Source organism: Protopterus annectens, chromosome 3.part1, assembly GCF_019279795.1.
Source record: "Protopterus annectens isolate FY-2018-M chromosome 3.part1, PAN1.0, whole genome shotgun sequence".
In the NCBI taxonomy this organism is placed as follows: Eukaryota; Metazoa; Chordata; order Ceratodontiformes; family Protopteridae; genus Protopterus; species Protopterus annectens.
In genome coordinates, this window is record NC_056732.1 from 975,504,379 (window position 1) to 975,531,395 (window position 27,017).

At 36.5% G+C, this 27,017-nt stretch overlaps 1 protein-coding gene across 1 annotated transcript in view; it reads left to right on the forward strand.

The window, feature by feature from the left end:
• Positions 1-19,875, forward strand: part of LOC122797733 (MFS-type transporter SLC18B1-like) — a 235,195-nt gene extending 215,320 nt beyond the window's left edge. The window contains exon 4 of the mRNA XM_044066259.1: positions 19,639-19,875. Coding sequence (XP_043922194.1) covers positions 19,639-19,875 — 237 coding nt within the window. The remainder of the gene's footprint in view (positions 1-19,638) is intronic.
• Positions 19,876-27,017: the final 7,142 nt, after the last annotated feature.

Here is a 27,017-nt window from a genome sequence, read left to right on the forward strand (position 1 = left end):
AGTACTCATACATGTCATTCTGTGAGGTTTCCTTTCCTATTTCCAATTAAATTTTGGAATATTTCCGAATTGAATGATCTGTTTTTGCCGTGGACACAGAATTCGGTGGAAGCTTGGCACAGGCAGTTAAAGTGTTTGGTGGGCAGTAGAAGTACTGATCTTGATATGATATGCATGTTTTATGTAGGGAACAAGATAGGATTGATGAACTATGCATTCGTATGGCTACTGGAGAGCCTCCTTCCCCGAAGAAGCGCAGAGTGCTGCAGAGACACAGTAATTTTCAGCAAATCTTGCAGAATAGAGATATATACACACCTGTCGAATTTGTGCATAGTATAGCACGAAGATGTGACTCAGTAATGTGCATAAGTTGAACTACTACTGGCAGTCTCAGTTGTGTAGCTACCGTCAGAGTGCATAGTTAATAGTTGTTAAGCTTGCACGATGTTGATTTATACTATTTTCTTTCATATTTACTTTAAATAGCCGCCTTCTTTGATTTAAGATGTCATTGGACAGAACGGACAGATGTCGCATAATTTCATTTCAGGAAGATTTTGTGGATTACAGAAGTTACTGTTACATTATATTTGGCTGACTACGCTACTGGATATAGGGAGATAATGTTTTAGTGATATGTTTGCAAGACATGTTTAATTACACTAACTTTACTTTGGAGATGTAACTGCAACTGAATATTTTATTTGTTGTTGTTGGGATATTGGAAGTCGGTGAAGCGTGTTTCAGTAATATGATGTTTCGGGAAAGTGCACTGTTGGTGTATTGGCATCGGGTTTCTTGTTGTCGGTAAATTGAACATTTGGTAAAGTAAAGGTGACCCAGATCAACAAATATTTTCTACCTGTTTCTTGGTTTGGTTCTGATGAATTATTGCAGATATTTAGTTGTCAGGCTTGGAGTAAGATTTAATTTAATGTTACTTCTGTTATGTAGTTGTATTATGTTACTGTTCCTCCAGAAGTCTCCTTTGAAACATATGTTCCTTCTGAATAGTTTATTAAAATTTGTTTTATATAAAATTTATGGATTATGATTTAAAAAATGAAATATTTCATTTTTGCATACTATTTTTTTGGATGTGCTACTGAATATTTGAACTTTTCATTTATTAAATATTTCATGTTTTGAAGCCCTTACATATGCACTGAAAAAAAATGTTTGCACAGGAGAAATATATAAAAGAAAACAAAACATATTATATATTCCCAGTTGCAAACATTATACATCACATATATTCTTTTGTATATTTATAATCAATCCAGCATTACATAAATTGATCAATTCCTACCTTCCCTTAAACCTCACTCCTCCTCCAAAACATTAGTCTGCATATATTATTTCTGTGTAATTTGCATATATATATATATATATATATATATATATATATATATATATATATATATATATATATATATATATGTTTTACTATTAAAATATCGATGTTGGAATGTGCACCTATGAATTATTTGAACTACAGATGCTCGAATAGTTCATATGGTTCATTCTAAATGTTCAAACATTATATTTGCGAATGTCCTGTGCATTCACAAATTTAAACGTTCGAAGGGATGTACAGAGATTGCGGTACAGTGCAGTTAGGGAAATACATCCCTTTCCTCAATGTAGTGTGATCTCAGAGTTGGAATAAACAATTGGGGAGGTGTGGGGGTGCAGGGGGCAAGCATAAATGGGATGTTAGTTGTAGGAGTTTGGGATTTATGGGAAGGGTGGCATTGTCGTTAATTGCCGTAAAATGTTGAATTCAACATTTTCAGCAATTACTGCAGATTTATGTCTGATAGAACAGTCATAAATTTGCAGATTCGAGATTCGACATTAATTGTCAACATTTAGGTATGAAATTTATTTGAATTTCGTAATTTTAATAGTAAACCTATATAAATATATATATATATATATATATATATATATATATATATATATATATGGGTCTACTTCTAAATCTCGATATACTGAAAGACCAACTTTCAGTATCTCAGGATCTAAATACCGAACACCCACTATACCAAAATATTACAAAACCGAAAGTCACTCTATCGAAATTTCAAAATACCAAATTTACAGGAAGTGACATTCAGTTCTGCAATGTAACCTCCACCACATCACAAACACCACCTCCCCCCTGCACCTTTACTAAAACACCAAACACACACACCTACAAAATCTATGCATAAGCAGGGGGGCAAGCCCCCCCTGCACCCCCATGTGGGGGGGGTGCCTACTACTTATATATACCAACTCCGAGGTCGGACTACCACAAAACACACAAAAAACCTAAAACTACCCTCCCTACACTTACTTCGCACACCTTCACACACACATGTGAAAAGCACACATACACTACACATTCAAAAAGCACACCGCCTTCAACAGTAACACATAAAAACTCTCCCATCTAACCCAACCAACTCCCAAAACATCCCAAAACACTCCAAAACAATAAACCCAACCCAAAACTCTTAAACACTAACAACTTACCTGAATCTCTGCATACAGCCAGACATCATCTGCCATATCTCACTCCCAAACCACCATGCACCGCAAACACAAACCAAAACACAACACCCCAACAGCAGATTTGGTAATGTAACACTCAGTAAAGTGCAGTTTCGGTTAACTGCACTTTTGATATTATAGTCTCAAGATACTGAAAATCGATCTTTCAATATTTCGAAATTTAGAAGGGATCCTATATATATATCTATATATATATAGCCATTCATTTAACATAATGACCGCAACATGTTATTGAAAAACTAATTGCACACTCAACCTATCACACACACTGCACATTCAGTTAAAACACACTCACATACATACAGACTTCATACTATCACGTCAGACCACACACACACACACACACACACACACACACACACACACACACACACACACACACACACACTCTAACACCACATCCACAAAAACATATGCACTCACTCCAAAACACAAAACATACTAAAAACATATTTTGCAGAGGAGTAGCTCCCCCACTGTACTCCCACGCAAAAAGCTTGGACCACTCCACACCCCTGCTACTATATATTTTCCAGTTTTGAGATTACATAACACTTGGCATAGTTCCAATCCCTGCTGTACCACAGTCTCACACAAATAAAAGTGATCACTTTCTGATTGGCTATGCAACATGTTCAACAGTTCTTCCATATGATGGATCGGGACTCAGCTGAAAACATTGACCAGCCATGTCTTTGGTCCACTGAATGGAAACCATGGACACACACATGCGTGTAGTTATGGGAAAGAGTAGTGGAAGCAAGGTTAAGAAGGGACGTGATGATTAGTGATCAGCAGTATGGTTTCATGCCAGGAAAGAGCACTACAGATGCAATATTTTCTCTGAGAGTGTTGATGGAGAAGTACAGAGAATGTCAGAAGGAGTTGCATTGTGTTTTTGTAGACTTAGAGAAAGCATATGACAGGGTGCCTAGAGAGGAGTTGTGGTATTGTGTGAGGAAGTCAGGAGTGTCAGAAAAGTATGTAAGAGTGGTACAGGATATGTACGAGGGTAGTGTGACAGCGGTGAGGTCTGCGGTGGGAGTGATGGATGCATTTAAGGTGGAGGTGGGGTTACATCAAGGATCAGCTCTGAGCCCTTTCTTATTTGCAATGGTGATGGACAGGTTGACAGACGAGATCAGACAGGAGTCCCCTTGGACTATGATGTTTGCAGATGACATTGTGATCTGTAGTGAGAGTAGGGAATAGGTGGAGGAGACCCTGGAGAGGTGGAGATATGCTCTAGAGAGAAGACTAATGAAGGTCAGCAGGACTAAGACAGAATATATGTGTGTGAATGAGAGGGAGGATAGAGGAATGGTAAGGATGCAAGGAGTAGAGGTGGCAAAGGTGGATGAGTTTAAATACTTGGGGTCAATAGTTCAGAGTAATGGTGAATGTGAAAGAGAGGTGAAGAAGAGAGTACAGGCAGGATGGAGTGGGTGGAGAAGAGTGTCAGGAGTGATTTGTGACAGACGAGTACCTGTAAGAGTGAAAGGGAAGGTCTACAAGCGGGTAGTGAGACCAGCTATGTTATATGGGTTAGAGACAGTGGCATTGACAAAAAGGCAGGAGTTTGAGCTGGATGTGGCAGAATTAAAGATGTTAAGATTTGCACTGGGTGTGATGAGGGTGGACAGGATTAGGAATAAGTATATTAGAGGGTCAGCCCAGGTTGGAAGGTTTGGAGACAAAGCCAGAGAGGCACGATTACATTGGTTTGGACATGTGCTGAGGAGGGATGCTGAGTATATTGGGAAAAAGATGCTAAGGATGAAGCTACCAGGTAACAGGAAAAGAGGAAGGCCTAAGATAAGGTTTATGGATGTGGTGAGAGAGGACATGCAGGTGGTTGGTGTGACAGAGCAAGATGCAGAGGACAGGAAGAAATGGAAACAGGTGATCTGCTGTGGCGACCCCTAACGGAAACAGCTGAAAGAAGATGATGATGATGATATATAAATACAAATATATATTGGTCTACCTGAAAATTTCAAAACCCCAGAAGATCGAAGATGACATTGTCGAGACAAAATCAACGAAAACTCATTTCAGTGAAGGACCGGATCAGCAAATGTATTCCCAGGGTTGGCCAACAAGGTGAACTTTGCCCTTTTCCCAACTGCAGTGTGATCTCAGAGTTGGTATATTTAGTTGTGGGGGGCACAGCCCCCCACATTGGGGAATGTGGGGTGCATAGCCCCACACCTGAGTGAGTTGGGGATGGTGTGGTTTTGTTTTTTTTATATTTGGTGTTAGTGGTTACTTACCCTGGGAAGATATTTGTCTCTCCAGTCTTTCACTGATGTGAGTTTTCACTGATTTCATCTTGACGATGTCATCTTCCATCTTCTGGGGTTTTGAGGTTCTGAAATAGACCAACAGTGGATATAAAAAGTGTATACATCCCTGTTAAAATGCCAGGTTTTTGTGATATAAAAAATTAGACCACAATAAATAATTTCAAAACTTTTCCCACCTTTAATGTGACCTGTAACCTGTACAATTCAATTGAAAAACAAACAAATCTGTTAGGGGAAAAATATAATAACTGTACAATAAGCTGGTTGCATAAGTGTGCATACCCTTAAACTAATATTTTGTTGAAGCACCTTTTGATTTAATTACAGCATTCAGTCTTCTTGGGTACACACCTGCTATCAATTAAAGAGACTCTGATTAACCCCAAATAAAGTTCAGCTGCCCTAGTAGGATTTTCCTGACATTTACTCAGTTGCCTGCTACAGCAACAGCCATGATTTACAGAGAGCTTACAAAGCATCAAAAGGATCTCACTGTTGAAAGTTATCAGTCAGGAGAAGGGATGAAAAAAATTTCCACAACATTGGATATACCATGGAACACAGTGAAGACAGTCATCAAAAAGTGAAGAAAATATGGAACAACAGTGACTTTACAAAGAACTGGAAGTCCCTCCAAAAGTGATGAAAAGACAAGATGAAAACTGATCAGGGAGGCTGCCAAGAGACCTACAACAACACTGAAGGAGCTTCAGGAATTTCTGGCAAGTACTGGTTGTGTACTACATGTAACAACAATATCCCGTATTATCCATATGTCTGGACTATGGGGTAGGGTTGCAAGACTGAAGCCTTTTCTTACACAGAAAAACATCCAGGCCTGGCTACAATTTGCAAAAAAATACATTGTCTTTCAAAAGCATGTGGGAAAATGTGTTATGGTCTGAAGAGACCAAGATTGAACTTTTTGTCCACAATTCCAAAAGGTACGTTAGGCACAAAAACAACGCATTGCATCACCAAAAGAACACCATCCCCACGGTGAAGCATGGTGGTGGCAGTATCATGCTTTGGGGTTGCTTTTCTTCAGCTGGAACTGGGGCTTTAATCAAGGTAGAGGGAATTATGAACAGTTCCAAATACCAGTCACTTTTGGCCCAAAACTTTCAGGCATCTGCTGGAAAGATGAAGATGAAGAGGAATGTCACCTTTCAGCATGACAAGGACCCTAAGCATACATCGAAATCAACAAAAGAATGGCTTTACCAGAAGAAAATTAAAGTTTTGGAATTGCCCAGCCAGAGCCTAGACCTAAATCCAATAGAAAACCTGTGGGGTGACCTGAAGAGGGCTGTGCACAAGAGATGCCCTCGCAATCTGACAGATTTGGAGCACTTTTGCAAGGAAGAGTGGGCAAATATTGCCCAGTCAAGATGTTCCATGCTGATAGACTCCTACCCAAGAGGACTGAATGCTATAATTAAATCAGAAGGTGCTTCAACAAAGTATTAGTTTAAGGGTGTGCACACTTATGCAACCAGCTTAGTGTACGTTTTTTATTTTTTATATTTTTCCCTAACAGCTTTGTTTGTTTTTCAATTGAATTGTACAAGTTATAGGTCACATTAAAGTTAGGAAAAGTTTTGAAATGATTTATTGTGGTCTCATTTTTTTATATCACAAAAACCTTGCAAAAGCGCTCAAATCTGTCAGATTGCGAGGGCATCTCTTGTGCATAGCCCTCTTCAGATCACCCCACAGATTTTCTGTTGGATTTAGGTATGGGCTCTTGTTAGGCCATTCCAAAACTTTAATTTTCTTCTGGTGAAGCCATTCTTTTATTGATTTGGATGTACGATTGTGGTAATTGTCTTGTTGAAAGGTGAAATTCCTCATCTTCAGCTTTCTAGCAGACACCTGAAGGTTTTGGGCCAAAAGTGACTGGTATTTGGAACTGTTCATAATTCCCTCCACCTTGACTAAAGCCCCAGTTCCAGCTGAAGAAAAGCAACACCAAAGCATGATACATGCTTTATCGTGGGGATGGTGTTCTTTTGTTGATGCAAAGTGTTGTTTTTGCGCCAAATGTACCTTTTGGAATTGTAGCCAAAAAGTTCATCCTTGGTCTTATCAGACCATGACACATTTTCCCACATGCTTTTGGGAGACGATGTATTGTTTTGCAATTTTAGCCAGGCCTGGATATTTTTCTGTGTAAGAAAAGGCTTCTGTCTTGCAACCCTACCCCATAGCTGAGACATATGCAGAATACGGGAGATTGTTGTCACATGTAGTACACAACCAGTCCTTGCCAGAAATTCCTGCAGCTCCTTCAGTGTTGCTGTAGGTCTCTTGGCAGCCTCCCTGACCAGTTTCTGTCTTGTTTTTTCATCAATTTTGGAGGGACGTACAGTTCTTTGCAACATCACTGTTGTCCCATATTTTCTCCACTTTTTGATGACTGTCTTCACTGTGTTCCATGGTATATCCAATGCTGTGGAAATTTTTTTGTACCCTTCTTCTGACTGATACTTTTCAACAAAGAAATCCCTTTGATGCTTTGTAAGCTTTCTGCGAACCATGGCTTTTTCTGTAGCAGGCAACTGAGTAAATGTCAGGAAAATCCTACTAGAACAGCTGCACTTTATTTAGGGTTTATCAGAGTCTCTTTAATTGATGGCAGGTGTGTGCCCAACCAGACTGAATGCTGTAATTAAATCAAAAGGTACTTCAGAAAAGTATTAGTTTAAGGGTATGCACACTGAAGCAACCAGCTTATTATATGATTTTATTTTTTTTTTAAATATTTTATCCCTTAACAGATTTGTTTGTTTTTCAATTGAATTGTACAGGTTATAGATCACATTAAAGGTGAGATAAGTTTTGAAATGATTTGTTGTGGTCTCATTTTTTTATATCACAAAAACCTGGCATTTTAATACGGGTGTGTAAACTGTTTATATCCACTGTATATATGGCTCTGTTCACATAACTGAAACAGACTTTACCAAAAATCTTTTCGTAGAGACAAAAGTAGTGAACACTCAATAAAGCAAATGTCACATCAGTGAAAAATTCCAGAGGGAAAGGAAGCAGTTGGCCAGTTTTAGGAAACTGCCCTTTTCCCCACCGTAGTGTGATCTTGGAGTTGGTATATATAGTTAGGGAGTATGAGGGGCACAGCCCCCTCACATTGGGGGTGTGTGGGGGGTTACAGCCCCTCACCTGGGTGGGTTTGACATACTGCAGTGTGTGTGTCATTTGTAAGGTGGCCAAGTGCTTCCTTTCCCTCTGGTATTTTTCACTGATTTGAGCATTCGCTTACTTGAACTTTCACTCTTTTTGGTTTTGCTGAAGTGTGGTTCAATTATGTGACATAGACCTATATATATATATATATATATATATATATATATATATATATATATATATATATAGATAGATATATGTAGATATATAGAGATAGATATAGCTATATATATATATATATATATATATATATATATATATATATATATATTTATTTATTTAACATTTGTTAACCAGGAAAGTCTGACTTGGAACAAAGCCAGTTTTCAGCGGAGGCCCGGGGAGAAATGCTCCAGATGCATGTCTTTGTAAATAGATAGATATAGATATATATAGATATACAGATGCATATATATATATATATATATATATATATATATATATATATATATATATATATATGAATATAATATGTTGCACTACTGTGAACGTGAGCCTGCAGAAAAGTACCAGTACTTGTCATCTTTTTATGGTTCTGAGGGGAGATGTCCTCCTACCTGACATGTAAACTAAAGTTACTCCTCTGGTTTCCTCTGATTTCACAACCCCTTCACCTAGTAGTCAATGGGTGAACACATTTATCACTGAAATGACAGGGACTCTGTTAAGAGAAATTAAATCTATGTTCCTAGTGTGCACAGTTTGTTTTCTCATCCCCACTAGTATTTTATCAAAGTCACGTATCTAAATGTTCTTTTATAAATCCCAAGAGACATAAATGGACCTTGTATTGTTCAACTTTGATCTAGGCTGTAGACAGAGTGAATTCTATATCGTCTGCAAACAAAAATAGAGCATGTGTAAAAAATAATAAAAAAGTGCTACCTGATGCCATAAAGGCATAATTCGTCTGATAATCTTAAAATATATTGTTAATTCCCTCTGGTTTATTTTTCATATGGTACAGCATCACTTTTAGTGACTAGGTCTGTGCATTCTCTTCAGGTTCACAATTTGCAGTCATTTTAAATCCTTAAGAGTTTATTATCCTACAGGCCAATCACTAAAGCTCAGAACCCATATAGTTCATTTATCTATGTATTTACTGACTGGGAATAATCTGACTGAGCTAAAAGACAACCTTCAGCGAGGCCTGAGATAGAAAATCTTCACAGTTATACAACAGCGGTAACAAAAAAATCAACCGTATATGGTCATTCTTGAATGCATATACAAAACAATTAAAATGCATATATACATAAATAGAAAATATAAGTAATGAAGGCTGCAAATAAATACTTCAACAACATATGTCAAGAGTGAAATATAAGGTTAAGAATGTAGCTAGTACAGTGGTTAAGGGGGGTTCAGGACTAGAGGGAGAAGCTAGGATGGATAGAGGTTGGAGATAGAATGGTTGGAGATGAAATTCAGGTACAAGATCAGGTCCAAGTGGAAGTTAGGTAGGTTTTTAGATTGTACAGAAATGTTTTTATGTTTAGTCTTAAGTCTAAGAGTCTGGAGGAATGGAATTTCACAGTTCTTGGCTATATAAACAGAGCATAAAGAGTCAACAAAGTGGTTGTTCATTTGATGACAAGACTTCTGCGAGGCATATTTTGGAAGTAAATTAGAAATGAATGGACATCTGTTGGGTTCATGTCCAATTTTATTTACTGTATGTTTTTTTTTTAATGTTAAACTCTGTTTTAGCTATAGCCAATTCATCTCATGAAGTGCTTTACAAGGATGAATTTTGTTATGTAAGAAATAAAAGTGGGTATAAGGGGGGGGGCTCAGTCTACCCTCCTAGAATTAAGAAAGAACGGCAATGGCTTTTTAAATGCCTTTTCGCCCTATATATATAAATCGTATTTTTACATATACCACATTGTGTTTTTAGTAGAATTTACTGGTTAATTATGTTCATTCATTTGTACACATACACATTTTTTCCTTTATGTTATATATATTTTTTTTTTGGTCGGTACCTTTGGCCTTGGCTTTTTTTAGCAGCCTTAAGCAGCCTTAAATTTCAATTTTAGTTTCAGTAAAAGGTTAGATACTTTTATAGTTATATTTTTATTCAACATAATTCATTGTATATATATATATATGGTTGATTTTTGACAGGAAGACAGGACTAGATAAAGAAGACATTTTTTATTTTATATTTTTAACACAAAAACAAAAAAACCGTAAGTGTGGTATGTAAGATAAGTTTAGTAATGAGGTTAAGAAAGTGAGTTGATGCTGCTTATTTCTCTTTACATGTCTTACAGCCACCTGAATCATTAGGTAATGAATGTGAGAACAACAAGTTATCAGCTTTTAAAATATCAAGTCTGAATATATGAGTTGTCATAACAGCAATGCTAAAATAGTGAAATGGATCTGATGGTGTGGCAATCTGTGGGAACAATGTTAAATGTCAAAGGAATGATTTTTGTTTACTTTTAGATATATATCTGAAATATAAAAATATAACATAAAGGTTTAAAGAATTAGACATCTAAGTTAGAAAAAAAATCATCATATACTGTACACTTATAGTTTACGAAGTAAAGGTTTTGCAAATGGGAACGACATGCCCTGGGATTCTGAAACATGCCTAAAGAACAATCGGTGTATGTCTACCCAGATAAGGTTTATACCACAATGTGAGCAGAGGTTAATTATCAGTTAACCAGGTGGAAATTCGTAACCCAATATGCTGCTACAGTAATAAAAAAAAAAAAAAAAACATGAAAATAACAGGACCCATGGTGAAAAGGAAATCTGGCAGCTGCAGCTGTAAGAGATGAGGAAAATTGATGAGCACAGATAATGCACACACAACACATCTGCATATGCACTACATTGTGACAATACCATAAAACAAGTAAGCCACATTACATGACCTACTGACATGTTTAAATCTGTGTTTTCAACATAAAAATTTCAGAAGTGAGTTTATAAGACAGTAAGAAAAAGGAAACAGCAAACAGAGAAACATACACAATGGAAACAGGGGAGGTAAGATTGGGAGTTAGGAGAGGGATGAAGAATAGATTTCTTTTAGGGGACTGGTGCCATTTGTTGTTTTGGAAAAGGGAAGTTGGGGAGCATGTAAGAAAAGTTATGGTAAGAGGGTGAGGTTCACATGCAGGGCTACACACACAAACAAAACAGAAACAAAGACCCACAAGGGAGGTGCTGGCATGTTGAAGGGCTGGGAATACAGTGGAATTTTTGACTAACATATAAGGGAAAACATTGGTAATGGGGAGGATTAGACAACAAACAGGGAGGGTAATTAAACACAAGGAAGAGGAACATCAGGATGAGGGTTAGGGAGGGTATGGCCTTCTATATTGCACTACTTGCAAGATACCCAAGAAGAGGTCAGATAGCACCCTGACTATCCTCCTCACTGGGCCCCACATGATGTGGTGACAGCAGGAACAGACAGCAATGCAACTCTGATAGTCACAAGAATCTCCTTTCTAGACAGCCAATGTAGGCTTCCAGCCATTAGCCATCAATTCCACTACCAACTTCAGCAACTGCCTGCATTTCACATACTACTGCCCCTGTCCATGCCATTGGAGGGGAACAATGGTTCTCCCATCCAGTAAGGCACCACCACAGGAGGCAGGGGTGGCATGCTGCCTGCCCCTGACTGTACCAAATGGGGAGTTAGATCTGTATCCTAGTAGATTAGATGCAAGGGATGGCTAGGACTGCTGGGAGTCTGGAGACCAGAAAGTAGCTATTGGCACAGTCATAGCAGATGCTATAGAAAAATACAAACAGAAATGCCAAGGGATTACCTGTACTACAGTTGGTCCTGTGCAATGATTTGCTGACAGAGCAGCAGTAAGACAAGTAGCAGTCCCTGATTTGTGTGTATAAATGTGCTGTGGGACATGTGGGCATTAGTAATGCTGTACCTATAGAGACAATTATTATTATGGTGATGCTTTGTACCTCTGAGATATTAACCATAATGTGATGTTATAAACCTGGCATGCATAATGGCAGTACCACTACAAAGGGAACACATAATATTGACCTACAGAATTATATGTTACATTTATTATTTATTTTTATGTATTTTATTTTCATTTGGTTACTGGGATAGTCGGACTAGACCATGCCAAACCCCTTATTAGAAAGGTCCTTGGGAGAAAAGCTTGAACGGTAATAAATATTTACATACATTGATAAAAACAGGAAAATACATTAAATGTTGAAAGCATAACAGGAGAAAATTTACAATTTAAAAGAAATATCTTAATACAGTAAATGTTTAAGAATATAACAGGTGAAAAACAGTGTGGTTCTGATTTAGTAAATGTACAAAAAAGAAACTCCAGTGCCTGCATAGAATAGAGTAGAAGTTGATATGTTTGAGAGGAATGGTTAAATGATATATAATTGGTACAGAGGCGAGAAAAAAGTGACTATAGTTATAGATTTGGAAGTTAAAAGTTAGTGTGGAGGTTTAAATAGATGGTGTCTAGTGAAAAAAAAGAGATATAAGTAAGGATCAGGAGATTGGGTAATCCAGTTAAGTAGGGGCAATGCCAAAAGTTGAAAAGGTAGCCCTTTAGTTTGATTTTTAAGGTATGTTACAGTTTAGAATCTCAGTAAATGTTCGGAATATAGCACACAAACCTTAAGTTAGGCAGTAATACCTATACAGGGCCATAGTTTGGCACAGTGAAGATACCCTGAATGCACTTAAGATTACTGAATTAAGAAAAAACAATACTCCCCCCTTTACATAGTAGGGCTAAATTGGACATAGAGTGATAACACTACAATGTGCTTATTATGCTGAAAGTGCCTTATGCTCATCAGGGGCAGTTATGTCACATGGAATTCAGAGAAGACTTTCATGCCTAACCACAGTCTTGTAATGAAGACATTAGATTTAGGCTATTGAATGCATCACTAGTACAATATTTATTATTTAGACAGTTTGCTGATGACATTATTGTAGATAAAGAAAAGAAAGGAAAACCAGGTTTTCATTTTTTGAAATGTAAATAATAGCCATTTCTCAGTTTCATGAGAGTTATAAAAATAAATAGAACCTTTTTTATAGGAAATTACAACTAAAATTCAACAGGAAAGAAGAGATATAACAAGAGAGCTTCCAAATGAATTAAACTTCATTTATTCCCCTTCTCAATGCCTCTAGGAGGCAAATTTCATAGTTATGTTGAAGCATGGCAAGACATAACCATAGGCAGATGGGTCACACAAACAATGCAGCAGGGCTATGCAATAGTATTCGCTCAGAAATCAGAAATGCAAGTTATTCCAGACACCTTGACAAGCATAGCTAAAAGATAGGGATAGGTTATTGATTAACAAAGCAGTAAAGTAGACAATCCCCAATCAACAGAATCAAGGATTTTACCCCAGACTGTCTATAGATCCAGGGAAGGAGAAGACACTTTTATATGTCAAGTCTAGAGATGGATGGTGACTATTGTCCCATTCCAATAAAGCCATCTCATACAATGTAGCTCAGGATTCAGACTGCTCAGTTTCATTTAAGCTTTTCAGATCTACTTTTTAAGCTGCATGCAGCCACCATATTGTTTAAACAAATGTTTAACTTCAGAGTTTGCACAAGAAATCAAAACAAATTTCTCTTACCTAAAGAAGTGCTTTGTAGTTGCATAGTCAAGGGAATTGTTGCTATAGTTAATAAATCAAACATTTACCCGCTTCTACTCTCAAGGGGTGACACTAAACTACAAAAGAGTTACTATCTTCCAGTCTCTAAGAGTAACATTGAGCTACAAACAAGCCATCACAACTGTGTCAGCATCTGTATCTGTTGTAGTTGCAGCCTTAAATTCAGTACTTATAAGTTTGTTTTTACTCACAATAAGTATATATTCAAACATTTCTAGCAGAATTCTCCCAACAATAACCAATTACAGCAAGAATGTTTGTGAAAGAGCAGGGATACTTCCTTTTGCATTTTCATAGGTTCATACTAAGCTAACTGCCCTTGCGAGCCATTTTAAGCCTAGCCAATAATTCCTTATGAGACTCAAACCCTGCACCTTGTGTTTGCAAGGCAAACACATTAACCATTAGGCCACCCTCCCAACCTGTTCCTCATGTAAAGCTATGTATGACAGATATGCAATGGTATTTTAGAAATCTGTGGGAGTACTTTGATAAGCCACTGGGCAAAATTATTAATTTCCACTACCATTTGGAGAGAAGGTTCCCATGCTGAACAGGTGACAAACTTATTTGTAAAAATGCCCTTGCATCTGCCAATGAGAATTCATTATCTGACAACTGACTCTAATCATATTTATGCATGGAGAGCCAATTTCAGCAATGTTTCAAAAATAAAAGTAATTTATGTTAATATGAAGGAGACAAAAGTAACTTAACATGACCTTGACTACCAGCTTTTCATGAGAATTATCATCTAGGATACCTTCAAACCAATACAGACAGCATTAAAATAATGTAATACTTAAAGAAACAAAGAGAAACAAAATCCTTCTATCTGTTTAAAGGTATATTCTGGATTTGGAAATTAGCCTTCAGCATGACCTTCCACTTGCAGAGCATCCTTTTCCAAGTCTGTACAATCAGCCCTTATAAGTGGGAAAGAAACTTTAACCCATGAATGAAAACTGGATCCAGAACTGTTTTAGGGCATTGAGCAAATGTGGGGTTTCGCAGCAATGACTCTGTTTGCTCAAAACTTAACATTCACTTCAAAACCTTTTGCTTCCTCATTCTTCATGAAACAGTCACGTAAGACAAATCCAGCTTTTATGCCAATGTTTGATCAGTGTCTCTGAGTAAGTCTATGCAACTGCTAGTCTTTTACTCAAATTACCAGAATGAAGGGGAATAGCTGCATATGCTGGATGTCTACAGGCAACTCAGATATTACACCAGAAGAACCAGAGTTCAGAAAATAACTTACCAGCTTTCTTTCTCATTCAAGAAAGAGAAAGAAGGTTTGCCTGTCGACAGGCTCTGTCTAAACGACTAGCCCATTATCTACCAAGGTAGCGTCAATATCAGTAGCGTACTTCAGGAATGTTTCAGCATAAGATATTTTGGAACCTGTAATACACTGATTATGATCTACATATTTGCCAAACAGATGAAAGCATTCAGAGGCAGGATAGGTTTTTGACATGGCTATGCAACAAGGGATCCTTTAAGTGCCTTCCTGCCAAGGGTATCTAAATACTGTTTAATAATGTTATTTATTTTATTTTATTTGTATTTGTTTTCTGGGGTAGAATGCTGATCTCCGTGGACTTTCTTTACATTCAGCCTGGGAGTGGTGTCTGGTTAAGTGACTTTCTCAGAGTCACACAGTTAGGCAATGGAGTAGGCAATGGAGACCAAGGGAATCTAATGAAATGTTATGATTTACATGTTACAGTGCCTTTCCATGAAGCAGATACTGTGCAGTTCTATAAAATAGGTCCTATTACAACAGATCTTAGAACAGGGGGTCAGTGCAACAGTAAAGTGTCCCTCTCATAATCCCCTTAAGGGAGTAGTATACAGAAGGATTTCAGCTCTTTTAATTAGAATATCATACAGTTACTGATTAAACTGGTGTGTTAGTTGTATTATTTTACAAATGAAAAAAATCTTCAACAGCAGACTCCCTGTGAGTGGTAGAAAAGACTCAAAGAACAGAAAAAAGCTCCTTGTAATGCTAAATATATCAGGGTAACTGCAATACCAGCAAATGTCTCACACTGTTTTGGTGCAAGATCAGAGATGGTTTCATAAGAATAGAAATGCAGATTATGAAAACTTTAGCTGAAAAACAAAACATTTACAGGTGAATAAACTCATGTAGAATTTGACTGATAGAATTTATTCCTCCTGAATGATCTAATGCTATGACATATATCTTACAGAACTGTACTTTGCTGTAAAAGTTTCATGTTTGGAGACAACAACAAGCAGCTGCTTATTTATACACAGAAAAGAGTGGTGAGAACTGATGTGGGGCTATCAAAAGAAAAACAAACTGTTAAAAAGGTATCGGCATTGGTTTTTGTGTTGGTAATCCACAAAATTCCCAAAAAGAGAATGCAGGTAGTTGTCTGATGGTAGAAGAGCAGAAAAAAAAAATTCATAACCTAAAGAAGAACACAAGAATTAGGGTACTAAATAATTTTGAAAACCAAAGAATTACACCAACAGCTTAGATAAATGGCTTGTTAGTTGAACAAAATGAAAATACTATCATTGTTAAGAAATAATAAACACTAGCGACCTGACACACGGCCAGGCTAAAACTTTTGTTATTCGGTAAGTGAGTTCACAACACTGAGTTGCTTCAACAGACCATTTAAAAGGTCTAGCAAACAACCTTTTATATATAAAAGTAAATAAAACATAATATCTAATAAAAAAACAAAAAATATCAATTTAAAATTGACTATGCATAATAAATGAGTTTAGTTTAATTAGTCCACCTATCACATTATAATATACAGTTTATCCTATCAGAATCAGTTAAAACTGTAATATCCAATCAGAAAATTATCTCCTATAATAATGCATTGTTTTAACCCTATCTAAAACTGGAGAAAGGCTTGGACATCCAATCACAAAACAACAAACTCATACCAATATTCAGATCGACACAAATAAGTTCCATGGCATCAAAAAAGAAATATGTTATATTAATTAACTAAACCTTTACTTTTCCCTGGGCAATATACATTATTATGTAAGAAAACTTCTATATATTCTATGAGTGTTCACTGATGGTATATAAATAAAAGACCTGTTCTTATTGTTACATTCTCTCTTTGCAATATCATATACTTATTCCTATATCTATATACATTAAGAATCAGCTCTAAAAAACAGGTTACAAAATGTATCTATTTATTTCTAGGTAAATTGATCTTTATTTTTGTTTTAAAAAATATCATACAAGTGAGCATAAACAGCTCGCATAATACTCTATGCTTCTTTGGTAATGGTCCTGAGATAGTGAACAACCAATAAAAGTAGTAAAATCTAAGAGCCAATGAGAGGCTACTTCAAACATTCATTAGATGGCTTTGCTATAATCTGCTATTGATAGAATCTAGCATTTATATTCTCCATGTGCTTAAACACATATAAAGCAGCATGAATATGGGTCAGACGAGTCTGCTTTGAAGCTACAAGCCAAAACAAAATACACTCAAGTAGCCTATCTACTATTTATATCAATATTTATATATATATATATATATATATATATATATATATATATATATATATTTATATATTTCTGCCGCTGTCCTTCTTAGAACCTCATATATACTTCGTACATGCTTGACAGGTGTACTGTTGACACTGATGTATTTTAGATATTTGATTGTATTTTGGTATATAATTAATGTTGTTGTTGTTGTTTGTCTTTCGGCTTTTCCCAGTTAGGGGTTGCCACAGCGAAACTCCGGTCCGCTAATGATTGGCAGTTGTTTTTTATGGTGTTGAGTTGCCAGCCCAACACCCAACCTTCAACTAAGGCATGCCCATTCAAAGCATGTCTTTCGAATGCCCACTCGACTGTTTGGAGAACATGCAGACTCCACACAGAAGGCACTCCCAACCCAAGCCGAGAATCGAATGGGAGAACCTCTTGCTGTGAGGCAACAACTAATTAATAACAGTTGAAAATAACATTTTTAATAAATGATTATTTTTTGGTGATTAAACAGTTTCATATTAAGATTAGCTTTCATCATAATCTTCTTTTAAAATATACAATGGCTGATTAATGAGAGGTAGCATTAAAATCCATGAAAGGAAGGTTTTGTTCCTGCCATTAAAAGTGGCTCTAGTTTTGTTTGTAAGAGGCAGAGTGACTTTGTTCACTAAAATGGTTACAACACTTTGAGCTTATTTGATGTCCACATAATTGGCCAATTTTATGGAGAAAAGGCCTCCTATTGGCCATTTCTCTCTGTTTGCTCCAAATGAATTAGAGCATAATGTAGTAGATCTGGAGCGAGCTAAGGATCTGCTTTTTCTTTTAAAATTGTTTAAAACTCTCTACTATACTGGGAATAGATTTAAGTATATGGTATACATAACTATTAGTTTCCAACAATAGTAGATGATAATGAAGCCATCCAATAAAGTAATGAAGTGACTTTTCATTAGTTCTTCATTTGCTTCTACTGCTTTTATTGGCAGTCTATCACCTTAAGGCCAGTAAAATAATGGTGTAGAGTATTATGCTTGCAAGCTATTTATGCTAGCTTGTAGGATAATTTTAAACAGAAATGAAAAATATTTTATTTATATTGATATTAATATTAGATAGGCTCCTTGAGTGTATTCTATTTTGGCTTGTAGCTTCAAAGCAGACTCATCTGAACCATATTCATGCCACTTTATATGTGTTTAAGCACATGGGAAATATAAATGGTAGATTCCATCAACAGCAGATGGTAGTGAAGTCATCTAATGAATGTTTGAAGTAGCCTCTCATTGGTTCTTAGAGATATTTTACTGTTTATACTGGTTATTCACTATCTCAGGGCTATTATCACAGAAGCATAGAGTATTATGCGAGCTGTTTATGCTTCCTTGTAGGATATTGTTTAGAACAAAATAAAGATCAATCTAACTAGAATAACGAAATAAGTAGATAAGTTTTACAATGTTTTTTAGAGCTGATTCTTAATTTATACAGATATAGGAATAAGTATATCATATTGCAAAGAGATAATGTAGCAATAAGAGGAGGTCTTTTATTTATACACCATCAGTGAACACTCATAGTACAGACAGAAGTTTTCTTACATAATAATGCACATTTGCTCAGGGAAAAGTAAAGGTTTAGTTAAGTAATATAACATATTGTTTATGCTATGGAGCTTATCTGTGTCGATTTGAATATTGGTATGACTTTGTTGTTTTGTGATTGGATGTCTGAGCCTCTCTGCAGTTTTAGATAGGGTTAAACAATGCATAATTATAGGAGCTATAACCAATCATGATAGCGATGCTGCCATTTTCTGATTGGATATTGCAGTTTTTAACTGATTCTGATAGGATAAAATGTGTATTATAATGTGATGGGTGGACTAATTAAACTAAGCTCATTTATTATGCATTGTCAATTTTAAATTGATTTTTTTTTGTTTTTGATTGGTTATTATGTTTTATTTATTTTTATATATAAACGATTGTTTGCTAGAGCTTTTAAATGGTCTGTTGAAGCAACTCAGTGTTGTGAATTCACTTACCGAATAACAAAAGCTTTAACCTGGCCATGTGTCGGGTTGCTAGTGTTTATTATTTCTTAACAGTTCTAAATAATTTGCTTTCTCTGCTTTCATTGTGCACAATTGTAGAATTACTATATAATAATTCTACTTTTAGTGGATTTGTCTTCTGTTAAATGATATCAGTGCCATGTAATGTATACATTGCCAAAAACTTGGATATATTTGCTATTAAAGTACATATGCTTATATTTCTGAAACAATCACCACCTGCAATCAGATTTTAAAGACAAATAGCCATTTCCTTTGTTTATTTTCAGGGAGTACTGGAATTGTTCTCAGGGCTGGGATTTCTACTTGGTCCTCCTCTTGGAGGCTTTCTATATGCACTTGGAGGGTATGAGGTTCCATTTATCGTTGTCGGATTCCTAGTGCTGTTAACTGTGCCAGTGAATATGATTATTCTGTTATCTGTCCAAGGTAAGAGCTCATTTTCTTACCACTTGCTTCTTGTTACTTATCAAGCCTTAAGATCTGACAAAAGCCTTCATCACTAAAATCAGTATATGAGGGATCAAATCAAACCAGAATGTTTTTGTTGATACTCTTGTAAAGCAGGAATTCTTCCTAACATCTTGTTTTGTACTAAGAAAAAGCTTGTAATTTCCATCTACTATGTGTAAGAAGCAAGCAACTATTCACTTGGAAACTATGTCTACTTTTTTCCACAAAATCTTTATTAAAACCTTGAAGTACATCATAATTTGGTTCACACAGACAATGGTAAACATGTTATTAACAAAACCATTAAACTCACAAATAAGATAGAACCCTAAGAAAGAAAAAAAACATTAAAAGTTGTGTCCAAGTCTAAGCATCCAAAAACAAGCATGAAAAAATATAGTTACCTATTGTATTCTTGAAAGCCAACAATGTCGACACAAGAATAACAAAAGTGCAGAATGTCGAATGGGTAAACGGAAATCTCCATAAGGGGAGATTTACGTTTACTTCAATGTAGTGCGTTCTCAGAGTTGGTATATTTAAATAGCAGGGGGTGCAGGGGGGCTTGCCACCCTGCCTATACCCATTAGATTTTCTGTTTTTTTTTTTCTGAACATTCAAAATTTTAATGGTTCGATCATTAAAGGTCGACCTGTAGTAGTTCGAACCATTAAACTTTCGATGTTCTAATATAGAGCCAAAAAATATTATCCAAACATATATACTTACAAGAGAGAACAGAAAAAAAAGTCATTGCTCATTTTGAAACATACATGTCCATACTGACCATTTAGCAAAATTTGTGTCCCTTTATCTGCAGTGTTCTGTATGTAATTCTAAATCCTGCACCTCTTTCATTATTTTCCAAAATTCACTTTTCCATTGATTTTCTTTCCAAAACCATGTTATCACTTTTCTTCCATATAATTATACTCAGCCTTAGGAGATTCATGTGTTGGACAATTAAAGAACAAGTGGGGGTTGAATCTGATGATAAAGTCTATGTTAAGGCAATCTGACCAAACCATAACCTATTACAGATATTTGGATCTCATATTTAGTCCCATGAGCTCAGTATGCCCTCAGAGAATATGCTGTCTGCCCCCCATTAAGCCCTGCCTAAACCTTCAGCACTTTGTTTGTGTCCCACATAATATATGAGATGAAATAGCAAGTGAATAAAAGTATTTAAACAGGCACTGCCACCCAAAGCGTCAAAATCTGATATGGTAGCACACATGGAAAGCAAAACTGGTCTGCTTCTAGCCTTGGAAGTAATCTGTATTATGTAGCCCCTCTCCCACATTATTCTATGCTTTCTAGTCATTTGAAACCTATTCCCTATCAGGATTTTATATAATCTTGAAATTATCCCTTTTGGGAGACCCCCACCACTGTATCTATAAAAGCCTATCCTTTTTGGGGATATTGCCTACTTTTTTCCTTTAAATGGACATCATGAACTTCCTGTCACTTTCCTTCAGGCCAGGGTTAGTATAAAGTATGTTCTATTCTATTAAGAAACGTCCCATAATTAATTGATTATGATATTTAAAGTTAGGATAATTAATATTTTTTTCCTGGTCTGCAAAGTATTTAACCCACATTCCCTTGAGAATATGATACATAGCAAATTCTCAACCCAATTTCGTTTGTCTTGATTATTTCAAACCTCCACCAGACTAATTTGACAAACTCTCCAGGAACAGTGCTTCCAACATTACTGCCCTTTTGAGATCCCATCCATTTGGGACAGCATAAAGTTTATTCTAGATGAAAGTAGAATCTTGAGAAAGAAGCCCATAGAGGATCTAAGCCACAGAGTCCTACTGTAAAGACCAAAGCTGGCTAGAATTAGGCCTCTGTCATCATTCAGAATTATCAGAAAGTTCCATGAGAGCCTAGGTTTTCCACTAATCTTACGCTTGGGAAAATTTCCTTAAGTGGAGTTGACAGCAAGTACCAAGAGGTGTAGAATATCAGGGCTAGGACAAACAATTTCAGAGCCTGCAGTCTCTTCTAGAGGTGTATACAGACCCCCTTCCATTTTGAATAAAGTTTATTAGCCTTACACCTTGATAAGACATTTGGCTGGCCAAATTTAAAAACTGAAATCTAGCACATTGTTCTGGAGACATTGTGTAGTCGTGTTTTAAAATGGAAACAGGGTGGTATTAACCAGCCAAAGTTGTATCCTTCTCATGTTTTAATATTGCTGCAACTCCAACAGTCTTGAGATTTCATCTGTAGAAATAACTTGATTGTCGAGTTTCACAAAGTGGAAAATAAATGCATCCACCCAACCCACACCCTACCCCCAGCTTGATATATCTGTTTAAGTATATCATCCTGTCCTGGACTTTTGTCATTAGGCAAGAAACACAGAATTTGAGTTCACTTCTTCAAATGGAAAGAAAAGCATAAAAGCAGAAAACTGGTCAGGTGTAGGTAATTCTGTGTTAGACAGGTGCCTCCATGCTAGCTGCCTTGCCATATTCAGGGAGGAATTTTGAATACTATCTCCTGTTCTAAATGCTGTGCTTGTAAGTACATTATTCCTAAAATAGGAAGTATTAGGGGTAAGAGAACTGATACTTTTGGTTCTTTTATTTATGACAGTAAGTGTATTGTTTATGCTTTGAAGTGTTCCTGCAGCTTGGTTTATATATGAGAAACTTAACAGAAATTTTAAAACCAGATTGCAAGAATATGATAGAGATATTTGTGGAAACAATAGTAAGGGTCTAATAACTCAGCAGTGTTTGTAGTTTCATAACAGCATACTTGATTTTTTAAGTTTTTGTATTATATCAAGCCAAGATGACAGGATATAATACTGTGAATGCTGAATACATATTGGAGAAGAAATAAGCTCTGTTGGTTTCAATTTTTTAGACTTTGGTTCCTAATGGCTTGAAAATAAAATTAATTGGAAAACTATGATGTAATGTAATTAATAACTGTGCCCTTCATTTTATTATTAATTAACTTTTTGTTTTCTATATATACTATATTTTATTAGACATTGTTACATCCTAGATGATGTTGCTAGACCAAGCTGTCAAATTTTAATACAGTTCTTAAAACTCATTGTCATTATATTTATTGATGTGACCAAATTAACTGCTACTAGTACCATAAGCTTGCAAATAGTTCTGTCCACCAATTGCTTTCACAGCTTAGGAAGAAAGAACCTTTGATTAGATGGGATAGTTTCAAAACTTTTCAGCCTAAAGGCCTTTTTCCCAAAAGGATCTTTGTATTCTAGAAACTTATCTAGCCAGACCCTTGCATTATGTTGGTGATCAGTGGCTCCTGAGGTTTGTAGTACAACCCCTAGATCCACTTCTCACAGCTCTTCATGTAACCCCCTTAAGGTTCACCAGGCCTATTCTTAGCATTAAAAAAACTAAAAAAACACTGAAAAGAGAAATGTAACAACAACCGACCACGAACTAAAGACAGAAGAAATTTATTAAAGACTAAATTAATTTAAATACTAAATATAACCCAATTAAATAATTAGCAAATAATTACAGTGTCATATATTTCCAATTACACTCATTATTAAGGCCCAATGGCTCTAAAGTATTAAATTTTAAAATGAATAATGCTTCTTTCTGCAGTAACTTAGTTTTAATATCAACACATTGTCCTACAGACAAATTAATTTTTTTCCGATATGCATCCCATCAAGCAGCCCAGATTAGCTCCATAAAACTCTTCATATTGTGTAGCTATTCTTCACATTAGCCTTGTATACCTTTGTAATAGTAATAGTTAGTAGGATCTTGAGTCTGCAATGTTCCCTAATGTATTCTTCAGATGAAGAAACTCCTGATTTTCTCATTCTGCTAAAGCCTTGAATAACATTCCCTGGAGCATCTTACCTTTAGAATAAATAGGTTAGTTCTCCCTGTCTTTTCATGCCCAACCGTGTTTAACTGACTTGTCATTAGAAGGTGTACTTGATCTGAAAGGCCAAGTACACACTTTGTTAGAGTATCCACTAAGTGATCTTGCTGTTCATACACTAACATCTTATCACTTCTTGAATATGACCCATGATGAGATGAATGATGTGTAGGACTCCATCTCACTGTAGTAGGTTATGAATGTCCATTAAGCCCAGCATAAATAGCATAGCATAAATAGAAATAAACCTGTTAACAAACTTCTCCAGTACTGGTATAAGATGCATTTTATGTCCAGACTGCTTCTTTCACTCTGGCCAGGACTGTTTTAGTCTGTTGCCCATATTGTCATGTGCTCCTAAAACAACTCCCATTCCTTTAAAATTCTTTCTAAGTCATGCTGAAGAGTTACACTAACAATCAACACAAACTGTTGTAGCCCACGCAAAAAAAAAAAATGTATTTAAAACCAAAACCAAAATGCCCAGGCAGCCAGCCACACACAGAACAAAATTACGTTTCTTTCAATAGTTTATTAAACTTTAAAAAGTAAAAACTTTAAACTTTAAAAAGTAAATATAGCACTTTTGTCTCTCCACTGGAAACTTTATCAGAATAAGCACATGTTCAATTGACAAGATTTTAATACTGCAAGAAACAAACATAGTTGAGTGAACAATAAAATATTTAAGTAGCTCAATCCCACAATAAAATATGTAAAGAAACACTGCAGTGATAAAATACTGCCATACAAACAGCATGTGAAAATGCTCAGTAAAAACTGTAAGAACATTGCATTCCATGAACAGAATTGTATTAAATGTTCTAAAAGTCATATCAATGTTAAAATGCAGGCCAGAATGAAACCACAAAAATGTATGTGAAAATAGACAAAAATATGATAAAACTTTCTGTTGCCTTTTTATAAACTTATTCATGAAGTAATTTAAAAAAAAATCAGGAAACACAGAAAGAAACCTTTGGGTAAGGAACTGGTATTTCAGTGCTCTTAATTTAAGGGCAGAGATTAAGCAGAGATGGATATTTAATCCAGGGGTTACGCAGGCGTTTAACTGTAGCTGCCAAATAAGTTTGATGCATCGCAGCTTAGTCTCCCATTCACCTCCTCTTTCATAAGGTGTAACCTGGTCAAGAACCCAAAACTTAAAGTCTGCTTCCTTACAAGTAATGGTATGTCTGTTCTGAGGTTTTTATAACAGGTAAGAAAGTAAATCATGGCAAAAAATTAAGAGGTGCACCCAGCAGGATAAAAGCACTCTCACGAAATTAAACAAACAACTCAGAGGACAAATAAAGTCTACCAAAACAAATTACAGGTAAATTTGGCCTCCCAGGCCAAGGACAGCTACAATGCATTATTTAGCTATGTCCGCAACCTCAAAGGCCATACACAATTGTGTGCAGAGCTCATTGTTAAAGGAGACACCTGTACTGAGACAGAAGATATAGCAAACCTCCTGTCTGATAAAGTCAGCTCCAACTTTACCCCTCTCTCACCCTCAACCTTCTCTCAGGAAAGATCATCAAATATAACTCCCCCTACTGTCACTTGGGAACAGGTCCTTAATGCTCTCTTTAAGACCAAGAACACTGCATCAATGAGCCCAGACAATATCCCAGGATCCCTTCTAAATAGCATGAAACATGACCTGTCAGGGCCTCTGGAATTGCTATATAACTGTAGTCTCCAAACAGGCTTCATGCCTATGAATGGAGAACATCAACAGTCATTCCTCTGCACAAAAGTGGGTAATCTGCATACCTTTTAAACAACAGACCCATAAGCATCACTAGTCTTATATATAAAGCCATGGAAGGAATTATCATGGAGATGATCAATAGCGATATAGTCAACCTCCAGATACTAGACCCAACCCAATTTGTTTTTGTCAGGGGTAGATCATGCCTACTCAACCTGGTGGACTTTTTTGAGAAGGTAACCAAAACAATGGATGATGGCAAAATGGTTCACACTGCCTACCTTGACCTAGCCAAGGCATTTGACACAATACCCCACTTGGGCATTGTTGACAAACTCAGGAGGTTAGGTACAAACTTCTGTATCACCAAGTGGATAGCCAGCTGGCTCACAGACAGGACCCAGGAAGTTAGAATTGGGGAATCCACCTCTACAAAGAGGCCAATCACAAGTGGAGTCCTTCGTGGATCAGTTCTTGGATTGCTTCTTTTTAACATTTACTTCTCTGAAGTCAAGGCAATGTCAGTGGTCCCTGACTGACTAAATTTTCAGATGATTGCAAATTATAGGTTCATAGGTTCATAGGTGTGTACTAATCTAATGGGCCTGGAGCCTTTACAAGCCTAGCCCATAGAAGTGCCCTGGCATTGTGCCACCTGACATTAGTTCCCAGTGCCTCTATCAAGTAGAGCCACTGGAGTGATTCCCGGGGTAAACTTTCTATTTCCCATCCACTCATCAAGATTTGTCTTGAAGAGGGCCAGTGATGTGCTCTGTTTGACATGTATGGGAAGTCTATTCCAGAGCATGGGCAGTCTCTGGGTTATAAACCTGTCCTCCCCAGCATGTTCTGTTGATTGTGGTAATGAGACTGAGGTGTCTCTGGAGTGTGTGGTGTGGAGGCATTAGGATGTCTTTATATGTAGCCTTTCTAAAAGAGCCACTCAGTGAGCAATGAAGCCTGTGGTGAGGGTATGATTAAACATGACACTTAGATGAGGTGCCAGTTCATTTTGTAGTTCATGTAGTACACAGCCCAGGATGTCATCTGATCCCATGGGTGCTGTATTCTTAACTTTGGAGAGTGCGTTTTTTACCTGTTTGGCCGTTATTACCAGAATTTGGCAGTTTTCTGATATTGAGATGGGCTATTTAGGGGGTGAGAGGGGGGTGAAGTTGGCACTGAATCGATCTGCCAGGATATTGGCAATATCCTTGGGATCAGTATATTTAATGCCATTCTGTTGAAGCTCAGAGCAGATCTGAGAATTGCCATTTAGATTCTTGACATAGTTATAGAATGTCTTGTGGTTGTCTTTGGAATCTTTGGCAATTTTATTTTCGTAACTACCTTTGGAGGATTTTATGAGGGATCTTAGCTTCTTACTTGGCTGGTAAGGGAGTTTTTTGCATCCTGGGATTTTCCTCTTTTCTGCAACAGTTTCTTCCTTTTGTTGTAAAGTTTGTTTATGGCAGGGGACCCCCAGATTGGCTTTTTTGGAGGAGAGCATCTTGGTTCTATTTGGGATGGCACGATTCATGCATGAGTGGATGTGCTCGT